At 38.6% G+C, this 11,231-nt stretch overlaps 1 protein-coding gene across 3 annotated transcripts in view; it reads right to left on the bottom strand.

Annotated features, from left to right (window-relative positions):
• Window positions 1-4,339: 4,339 nt before the first annotated feature.
• Window positions 4,340-11,231, bottom strand: part of LOC149841088 (uncharacterized) — a 64,911-nt gene continuing 58,019 nt past the window's right edge. For 2 of the 3 annotated variants that reach the window (XM_090003582.1, XM_090003583.1), the window contains exons 7-8: window positions 7,120-7,248; window positions 4,340-7,034 (exon numbers count right to left, since the gene is read on the bottom strand). In XM_090003582.1, the coding sequence (XP_089859708.1) occupies window positions 4,650-7,034; window positions 7,120-7,248 (2,514 nt within the window). In that variant the 3' untranslated portion in view covers window positions 4,340-4,649. The remainder of the gene's footprint in view (window positions 7,035-7,119; window positions 7,249-11,231) is intronic. The other variant, XM_090003584.1, reaches the window with a different exon arrangement.

Below are 11,231 nucleotides of genomic sequence, written 5' to 3'. Positions count from 1 at the left end.
TATTCATTAACAGTACGAGCTCCTATTGTATCATAGTCTTTTGCACATTGCAAGAATCTTGTGACAAGTGCTTTCAACTTTAAACAAATTTTAAAATTTGGACCACAATATGTCATGTGCATTCGGTCAACAATTTGTGGTTAGGTTCGTGTGCAATTTTAATAGCCTATTAACCATCGTATTCAAGGTTGTGATGTGCTTTTGCAACACCCTTCTCTAATACCACTTGTTTTGGCCGCTACCCGTAACCCAAAGATCTATGTCATGGTATATCTCAGCCATTTTGGAGGTACAAAAAAATAAGGTCAAACGACTAAATCGGGTAAGTCAAAAATGGGATTAGTAAGCCGTTCAAGTAGTGTTTTTGGTCCAGATCTGCAAGGATATGATTCAGGGCTTCTAGAGAGACCTAAGGACATGTGTTGAGGTCTGATATAGGTGCTAGAAGTTAGAGAGGTAAGTCTAGGTCATTATAGAGGTTGATGAGGTCAAATGGGCGAAACTACATATTATGCTAAATCGACAGGGTGCGATTTTAGTGTTTCAGGTCCCGAATGTGGGTATAGTCTTAGTTAAGGCTGAAAACAATTTCAAAAGTTGTAGTAGGTCTAGAGAGGTCCTAAAGGGGTATACACATTCATGTATGGTCAGGGTATGTGCAGGAGATTAGAAAAGGCAAACAACTTGCATAACAGAACTATATTGCTTATTCAAGTGCAGTCTTGGTCTAGACGACTTAGGCAACTTTAGAAAAGGTTAGGGACTGGTCCTAAGGTATGATAGTGGTCCAGAAAGTGTATAAATACCTGTAACAAAGTTGGAAGGATGACTGGTCAGCAGAACTACGCCTGACAGGCCTCCAACGTTAGATTCTGTAGGTAAAAACATACTCTGCTACAAGACAAGGGTACAAAAAGGGCTTAGGCCCTTAGAAAGGATAAATGATCAGCCTAGGGAGGCCTCGCCTCATGTGAATCATAGAGAAGAGAGGGAGAAACATGATAGAGGAGAAAGAGAAGAAATTAAAAGGGAAGAAAGAGACGTAGAGAGAGAGAGAGAGAGAGAGAGAGAGAGGTTTTGAGAAAACTTCAATATTATTCTTTTTTCATAAAGGGATAACCTCATACCTCTATTTATAGATGGGATGCCTGAAATATAGTCCTTACTTAATCAGATGAGTTATAAAGAGTCTTATTGTGAAACAAAAATTAGATTAGAAGGAGGATTCAAGAATCCTACCTTTGTCATGACTCCTACTCTAATTAAAAGTCTTAATTAAAACCAACTTGAGAAGACCTGATTTGACTCTCCCTAATCACCTTCCTGAAAGGTGAAAGAATCCTTAAGAGAGGTGGGGACATCTCACCCTAGACTTCTTAATTAATGCCCTCTTATGTGGGCCCTGTTGGCCAGCTCTCCCTGCTTCTAGTATAGACAAGTGTCATGATCTTTTTTATTCTAATATGAACATGTGTCCATTAACTTTTTTACATGTGAAGAGGACATCTCAGCTGCCACATCACTCTTATGGGTCTCAGCTAGGCTTAGACGACCCTCATTGCTTGCAGGGAAAGGCATGTGAATCTTGAAGCCCAAATCCATACCATTTTCTAAAATTTGGGTCATAATAGAAGACAAGATAATAATGAAAAATGGTAAGTAAAAATATTTAATAAATAAAATAAAATAATAAAGGTTTTTCATTTATCAAACCTTCACAAAAGTCCCTATAATGAGTATTTATAAGGTAAAAAAGAAAACATGAATTCTAAAATGGATATGAGAAATCCATTATATTAAAAAATACAAATCTAAACAAGAAAAGCATAAACTAAAATTAGATCCAAATGGATTTCTTAAACCTGAATTAAATGAAGATCCATTATTGCATCATTCTCCCCGAGTTAAAGAAGACTCATCCTCAAGTCTGCATTGCTTACAATTCTTCTCAACTTTTGGGAACCATAGAACTCATGTAGCTCCCATTGATATGGATTTATTAGGTATAGGCTTGGAGGAGTTCAAGGTGGAATGATCCATTTGGAAAATGTCTGAAACCGGTATGGACTCAAGTCTAATTTAAGAAGGCCAAAATTGGGATGAAGCTGGGCCAAAAACTAGGGTTTTTATTTGGGTTTGGAATTGAACCGGGTCCAAATTTAGGTTTGGGATGGAAAATGGGTCAATCCGTGTTGGAGTTATAGCATTTACCCAAGAAACAGGTTCAAGACCCATGAACCAATCCGAACTAGGTCCGGGACTCTCTGAGTCGGGTTCTGAACCCAGGAATCGACATGTTATGCCGAGGCTGGACTGAATTGGTTCTTGCAGGATCCCATTCGTCCACAACCTGACCCATCATGCTGCCTCCTTTCCAGGGCATGAAAGGGCCTCCTAAGCATGACAAAGGTCCTCGCTCATCCGACGACGGTTGCCAGTCAGAAGGTGTGGGCACAAGAGAAGGGGCAGACAGTGGTTTGAAAACCACCGCTGCCACTGGGTACCACATTACGGTCATCAATGCGAGGCACCGCCGATGATTGATTGTCGCCAGTGACCCTCGTTCTGGTGGAACCCCTGGCTGCTCTTGATTTGGGGCCAACTCCATTTCGAGGGAGGAGATGACTAGGGTTGATTCAATAGCAGGCCTTTCCTTCAATGCTTTTTGTACGAGTGGTGTGAGACCACCCCCATCGGCCTCCATAACAATCTTGTCTTCCTCCACAATCAGCGTATTTTCTTAATTGGGATCGCTGAAAACTTCTGACATACAGATTTTTGGACGATGAGATCCATCAACGCAGTTTTTTGCTCAGGCTTTGAGGAGGGGCAAACGTGTGTTGAAAAGCTCGATCATACTTTGGATCATGTGTTGCTCCATCCCATCATCAATTCAAACGGTAGTGCTCGTGATTCTAGTTTTCCAATCACCATGTTCAACTTCTTATCGATTTCGGCTAAGTGAGCTTGCAACCCTTTGGACATCGCTTGCATTCTTCATTATCGACTTTTGAACTTTGCACCATCACAGAGCTCGATCTACTAACTCTGATGCACCTTTGATCCCGAAGATGCAGGAAAATCCATGTTACTCCTACTCAGAATTTACGCTAGGAAGACAAGACTAATGGAAAATGATGAGTAAAAAACTCAATAAATCAAAGAAAATAATCAAGGTTTTCATTCATCAACTCCTTGTTAACAATCCCTATAATGAATATAGGGTAAAAAAAACTCTATTTCTAAAATGGATTCAAAACTAAACAATAAAAAACTAAAGTAAAGTTGGATCCCAATGGATCTCTTAAACCTGAATTTCATGCGGATCCGCTCATGCAACAAAAGGTGAAAATAACCCTCTATCCATAAGTGAAATAGCACATGAAACCGTGTACTTTCAAGCAGTGGGAGGATAATTTAATCTCTAACCAGGTACCTATTGAAGAATGAGCTGGCGACTTGGGCAGTGGCTTGGTCAAGGGAACCCACCAGAGTCATAGTGAAAGGAAGTCTTCATAGGGCAATTGTCATATGAACCCGAACCAAGGTGATTCCATGGCTAGGATGAAGCTTGGGTGAAACTAAAAAGAGGTCTGAACCCACCGATGTTGAAGAATTAGCTCAGATCATGATAACAGAGATGTGAAACCATGTATCTGGCCATAGTGGAATGTATTCTTTACAAACAGTTGATACACTTTATAACCTATTAGTGACGAGCTATTCACATTGTAATTAGGTTGCCCCTTGCCATAGGCATGAAGATCTATTGATAGTTTATGCCACGTGATCCAATGTTACTTTTTAGCCATCAATCAAAGCAATCATGCTTTGATCTATTGAGCTTGAACTAAAAAATGTACATCTGCTTTCACCTATCCATGGTGGTGGACTCCCACTAAACGGCCCCAACCATAGCCAGCCACTGCGACACAATTGGTTCTAGCGCTTTAGCCTAAAGTTATTCCCATGCTTTGGGTGAATCAGGGAGCAGCGGCAACAGCTACCCAAGAAAATGAAGAGAACAGACTCATTTTTATCATTTTAACTCTTTCTGTTTGAAACTTTGAACTGAAGATAAACGTTTACTCAATTCCGTTGTATCAGCTGATCCATTAATATTTAAGACAATCCATACGAATTGAAATGGAATGAACGTGCGTTCCATCAAATGCAAATAGTTTAGCATTTAAAAAAAAATAACATAATTTTTCCTATGTGTTTGGTCCATTGATTCAACACTAAAATCGGCTTGGTCTATAGGAATGGTCACGATAGGCATAACGTTTGATTAATGTGCAAGATTTCCATGTCATCAGCTTATCCTGACAAAATATGATTCGTTTATAAATTGAATAGCAATCAACCGATCAGTTTATACTGATCAAATATCAATAAATATTTCATTGATAATGGAAAGGGAAAGCTCATATTAAAAAAAATCAACAATCTCGCAGTTTTTTACAGTAAAAAAAACTAAATTGAATAGAAATAAACTGAGAAAGCAGGAAAACTGAATATCTTTGACAATATTTTGAACCTAATTACAGGTTGGCAACATGCAGCTGAAATTACTTCATGGAATAGGACTCCACAATGCTGCAACTTCTGGCTGGTAAAAAGGCATGCTTCAAATCTATGCAAAGTGATCAAAAAAATGCAAAATGAATCCTGTTGTTTGCTGCAAACAGGCTATATTCTTCTATAATTCCTTCTTTCTTTGTTTGTGCAACATCAAGTTGCACAGGAGCAGCAATCTGTGACCGTGAATGAAAATCACCAATAACTTTGTCTTTTAAAGAGAGTGCACTCAGGGAAAATCTAGCAGACCCTGCATCTTGGCCATCAAAGCGGAACAGTGAAAAGTCTCGGCCATCATGGCATGTGATATTCCCAGGATTACCATCTTGTGCATGCGGTAGAGCTTCTAATGAATTATGGCACGGGTTCTTGGGAAAGGGCCTTTCAAAATGCTCATCTACCTTTTGAAGTGCATTGGATTTGTAGAACCTTATATCATTTGCTTCATGCATCACTGGCTTTGATGGCCTACCATGTTCCTTTGAGTTCATGACATTGGCTTTAAATGGATAAAAAGGAAAGTTGCCAACATTGAACATTGGGGTCAAAGGTTGTAAAGCTCCATACTTCATGCAAAATCCAGGTGATCCATCAGTTGATAAATTGAACCCCAATTGTCCGGACATCAAGAAATGATGAGGCTGAGGAAATGGTGTTGGTTCATTGGTAGCAGCAGCTGACCAAGAAGCTGCAGTCTGGTAGTAGCCCATACCATGTGCAGGAAATACAGGGAAAGGGTTGCACTGAGTAGGCACTGTATGTTGCTGAGATTCCATGTCAATGATACTCTCTGCAGAGCACATTGGCATTCCATTGCCATCCGGGTAACAAGTTTTTGTTGCCTGTTTAGCTGAGAACCTATCACAGCCATCCAAGACCAAAGGTGCAGCTGTCATGCTTTGAAGTGAGTCACCAATTGTTTTGCTATTACCATCAGTCACATCAGGGCAGAAATGGAAAGTGTCCCTTTCATATGCACTGGAGTTTTCTCTTGCTTGCGATGGGCTAGTGTATTCAGAATCAGATGCAGAGGAGAATTCTGCATTCTGGATGCATGAGTTAGCAGTGCAGAGGTTTCCTTCACTGAGACATAAACTATTATCCGAGCAAGAGGTGCTCATCAAAGGATCAGAAGCATCATTCATGGAATGTGCACAATGTGTCGTCGAACAAGAAGAAGATTCTCCATAAACAGAGTTTTCCACGTGCAGATGAGATAGATCATAACCAAAATCATCCTGCCCACAGTTGTACATCTCTAAGCTCGAATTTCTGAAGCTATTTATCCTCTCATGGCAATCAGAATTATTAACAGAATCAGATTCAGCTGAAATTGTTGAGACTTCAGAGAAATGCTCATCATATGAGGACTTCGCTGAATCATTTGACTGATGATCATTCCCATTTTTAACACAAAGAGTCTGCTCCTTGTGTCTATCATCATTCTGAGATTCTGCACACTTCGGAGTAACATCAGAGTTTGAGTTGCTTCTGGTAAATTTTCTCCTGAATTCTATACGCTCCCATACCTTTTTGGTATGGGGAACTCCACGACCAGCATAAGTATGCCCTGATACCCCCTTGCCTCTTGAAACTCCACAATCAGGTGAGAAACTACTACTGCTAAATTTTCTAACCCTACAAAATGGCCCAGCTATATCCACTGGTCTGTCATTCTGATTTGTAGTTTTGGTTCCTCGATTTGATCTCATGATAGAAATTTGGCTGCTTTTCACTCTATATCCATTCTGAAGATTATGGCTGCAGTAATGAGGAATATATCGATCATCTGCCATGGAACTAGAATGTTGTAAGTTATCAATGAATTTTGGAGCACAACTTCTGATGATGGGCTTTGAAAGTTGGCATCTTGATTGTCTTTGAATTCCATTAGCATACCTGGAAGAAGTTCCTCTGTAGCCATGCAATTTTGCATCTGATTCTTCAATGTAATCAGTACACCTATTCCCTATATCAGGACCACGCCTATCATACCATTTTGATGCAAGATCCACAAGGGCCTGGCCTCTAGACTTTATCTTCCTCTGTGAAGATTTAAATTGTTCAGCCATAAAAACACTATTATTATCTCTCACATGGAGCACTTCATCATTCACATATACATCCTCCATGCTGTTATTTTCCATTGGATCGTTTCCATCTATGACCTCAGGAGAATGAGAGGTGGCTGGTGTAGTATCTCCTTTTTCCTCTATTGAATCAATTGAACAAAACATAGGAAGCGGCTCATCTTCAGCACCCAAGGAGCAATTGTTTGAAGACATTGTCGAATAGGGAACTTTTTCTGTCAGATCAATGTCATTACCTGCCTTTTTTTTTTCCCTCAGTTTTTCCTTTCTTCGCAACTTTTTCTCTCTTTCCTTTGTTCTCCTCTTCTCTTTACGCTGTTCTTCATCACGCCTTTCTTTTTCTTCTTCTTCAAGTAACCTGATCTGTGAATGGGAAATAAACAATGCATGAGATGCTTAGCAGTCAGAATAATTTCCTACAAAAGCAAGCAACTTAGCAGACTCCTACCTGCTTTTGTAGTGTAATAATCTCTTTACAAGCTACATGAACACGATCTTCCAGCAACTTTGATGCAAGGCAGATGAATATGCTATGTGCATTTTGCCGGGCAGTACCCTCACGAAATGCTTTCTCAGCCTGAAAGAAATTTCTATAGACCTCAGTTTGCATAATTTCAGATGCAACAAACATGAAATCAGCATTACAAGGAAGATTCTCCGGATATATGGTCACATGGTACAATATAGACTTTACTTAAGATCACCTCCATTGACAACCTCAACATTTACATTTTGACATCAAATTTTTCTGCTCAAGAAACACCAGAAACAAGCCCAGCAAACTATCTGTTATGTGCTATCAGATCTCCTATAACGCATGATGCTTAGAAAACACAAAAAAAAACTGCTTCATAGGAAAAGACCACGATACAAACAACTACATAAGGAAATGCTCGTGAAATAGTTTATAAGCCCATTGGGTTGAGCCAGTGGTTCATCCAAGGAAATCGAAATCAACCCTTGTCCCCCATGTGGGGCCAGCCCGGTTGGTTGACCTGATCTGAATACATCCAGACAAGATAGGAAAACAATTATTTAGGAAAATGCCCAAGTGCATAGCTTAAAAACCATGGTTCTTCCAGCAACCCAGATTACTGTAATGAGATACTGCGGAAATATAAAGAGTGCATGCAAGCACTTACAACAATGAATAAAAGAGACAATATCACAAGTCCACAAAGGGACAATACAAGCACAAGCCTTTAAGAAGGCAACAATATAAAAAGCCTCTTATTGAGAAGAGAGAAAACTCTAAAGAATGAATATACACAAGGGGTTCACCCCTATTTATACAAGAGGGAGAGGAGAAAAGAGGAGGGCCAAAAGGCCTCAAAAGAAGAGCCAAAAGGGGGCTCCCATGGAGTCGTTGGGAGCCCCCAACGGTCACATTTGTGACCGTTGGGGGTTCCAACGACTCTATGGTTGGAGCCCCTTTTAGGTTCTAAAAAATACAAAAATAAAAACTAAAAAATAAATAAAGAAATTTACATTTAAACAAAATAGTTGTTTTCTAAAACAACTATGTAAAATTACAAAAATACCCCTATCGGGTATTGATGTAATATATATATATGAGGTACATTTTAACACCCCCCCTCAAACTTTACGGGGAAAAGACGAAAAGTTTGCCAAGAAGAAACATGAAGCGGGGAGCCGGAAGAGCTTTAGTAAAGAAGTCCGCCAACTGATATTCTGAAGTGACATATGGTAGAGCAATTGTTCCACGAAGGTATTCATCACGAACATAGTGGCAATCCATTTCAATATGCTTGGTACGCTCATGGAAAGTATGATTGCTTGCAATATAGATGGCACTCTTGTTGTCGCAACATAATTTTGAAGCTTCGGTAATATTAACCCCCATGTCATTAAGTAGACTGCGAAGCCATACAAGTTTCATTGTTATGGTTGCCATCGCCTGATACTCAGCTTCAGTAGATGATAGCGAAACTTTCTGCTGCTTCTTGCATCGCCAGGCAATCAGAGAGTCTCCTAAAAAGACACAAAAACCAATAGTTGAGACTCGATCATTAGGGTTACCTCCCCAATCTGCATCAGTATAAGCAATAAGATTCAAGGAAGAAGAGGAGGATATGAATAACCCTTTATTGATGGTGTTCCGAATGTAACGGATGATCCGGAGAACCACACTCATGTGAACCGTTGTAGGAGCATGCTGAAATTGGCTAACTGAGTGAACCGCATGGGCGATATCTGGTCTGGTGATGGTTAAATAGGTAAGAGACCCAATGAGTTGTCTGTAAGGTGTGGGGTCTTCCAGAAGAACCCCATCCTCCAACCGTAATTTGGCATTAATAACCTCGGGAGTTTCTACTTTCTTGTCATAAAAAATCCCAGTCTTAGAGCAGATATCTGCAACAAGCTTCATTTGTGACAAAATATATCCTCGAGAAGAATATGCAACTTCAATTCCAAGAAAATATCTAAGAAAACGTAATTCAGACATATCAAAATTATTTTTTAACATATTTTTAACATCAATAATACTATTTTGATCATTCCCAGTGATAATCATGTCATCAACATAAAGCAACAATATTACGATACTAGTACCTGCATTTTTAACAAAAAGAGCAGTGTCAGTATAACAAGAATGAAATCCCAACTTGACCATGATATCACTGAAACGATCATACCAAGCCTTAGGAGCTTGTTTAAGACCATACAAGGCCTTCAAAAGCCGAAGTGTTTGTCCTTGCTTAATATTAATTCCGGATGGCGGATCCATGTAAACTTCTTCACTTAAACTTCCATTTAAAAAAGCATTTTTTACGTCAAGTTGATAAATAGGTCATTTTTTGGTTGATGCGACAACTATTAAGGTCCTGACACTGGTCATTCGAGCTACGGAAGCGAATGTTTCTTCATAATCAATGCCATATTCTTGGGAGTATCCCTTAGCGACTAATCTAGCTTTATATCGTTCTAAAGAGCCATCGCTTTTAGTTTTAACTTTGAAGACCCAACGACAACCAATAGGTTTTTTGTGTGAGGGTAGATTAACTATTTCTCAAGTATTGGCCTTTTTTAAAGCATTTAGTTCAACTTGCATTGCTTCAACCCAATGTGGTATAGATTTAGCTTGATTATAGTGAGCCGGTTCAAAATAAGAATGTAGGGTTATTAAACATGCCCCGATAGTTGGGGGTTAAGGAATCATAGGATACAAACCTATTTGGGGGTATTGATATTCTAGAAGAATGTCTAACTTGTGGTTCCTCAGTGGATTTAGAAATTTGAGAGTATTTTTCGAGGGCACTAATAGGATTTTCTTGATTTCTTCATGAGTAAACATTTATATTTGTATCACTATCATAAACATTTATATTTGAATCACTATCATTTGAGGGAGTTATATCAGGATGGGACACCTCACATGTATTATTTATGTTTTCAAGAAAATCTTCTTGTATGTCATCAATAAGATCATATAAGAATATATAATCAATTTCATTTGTTTCTTCTATTTTATCAAAACCGTTCTCTTCTTCTAGAAATGTTACATCTTTTGAAACATATAATTTATCATTCTTAAAATCATAACATCTATACCCTTTTTTATTTTCACCATATCCTAGAAAAACACATTCAATTGCTTTTGGAGATAACTTATCCCTTTTATGTAATAGGACAAAACATTTGCAACCAAAAATACGAAGACGATTGAAATCGGGTGAAAATTTAAAGAGTTTTTCATAGGGAGAAGCATTTTTTAACTTAGAAGAGGGCATTCTATTGATTAAATAGGTTGAGGTTAGAACGACTTCGGCCCAAAACTTCTTTGGAATATTCCTAGAAACAAGTAATGTTCTAGCGGTTTCTATAATGTGCCTATGTTTCCTTTCCGCTAGGCCGTTTTGTTGGGGAGTCCTAGGACATGACTTTTGATGGCAAATGCCATTTTGGGTTAAATAGTTTTGGAATTCGTGAGATAAGTATTCGCCACCGGAATCGGATCTTAAAATAGATATGTTATTTTGAAATTGATTTTGAACCTTTTTATGAAAATCTTCAAAGAAAGTAAATACTTCTGATTTATGACTAAGAAAATAAATCCAAACATACCGAGTAAAGTCATCAATAAACGTAACATAATATGAATAGCACTCTTTAGACATAACCGGAGAAGGCCCCCAAACATCCGAATGCACCAATTCAAAAGGTCTTGATGAAAGAAAAGTTCCACTTGGAAATGGAATAGACTTCATTTTTCCAAAAATGCAATCTTTGCAATTAATTTCTTTTTCCTTACAAAATTTGTTTCCAAAAAGAAAGAGATACATTTTGGAATAACTTGGATGGCCAAGTCTTTTATGCCAAGTTTCCATGGTTTTTTCTTGGACATAAGAACAAAAATAATTTGTAGGGAGATCGAGATGGTCCATATAATAGAGGTCTCCCTTTCTATGGCCTTGCCCAATCCGCTTCCCGAACCGGAGATCCTGCACAAAGCAACCATTAGATGAGAAAGATATTTCACATCCATGGTCGGCAATTTGAGAAACCGAAAATAGGTTTAAATTTAGTTTGGGAACAACT

The sequence above is a fragment of the Nuphar pumila genome, chromosome 4 (assembly GCF_984573655.1).
Source record: "Nuphar pumila chromosome 4, dmNupPumi1.hap1.1, whole genome shotgun sequence".
NCBI lineage: Eukaryota > Viridiplantae > Streptophyta > Magnoliopsida > Nymphaeales > Nymphaeaceae > Nuphar > Nuphar pumila.
The sequence above is the reverse complement of the archived record's forward strand: the minus strand, read 5'-3'. Positions and strand labels throughout refer to the sequence as shown.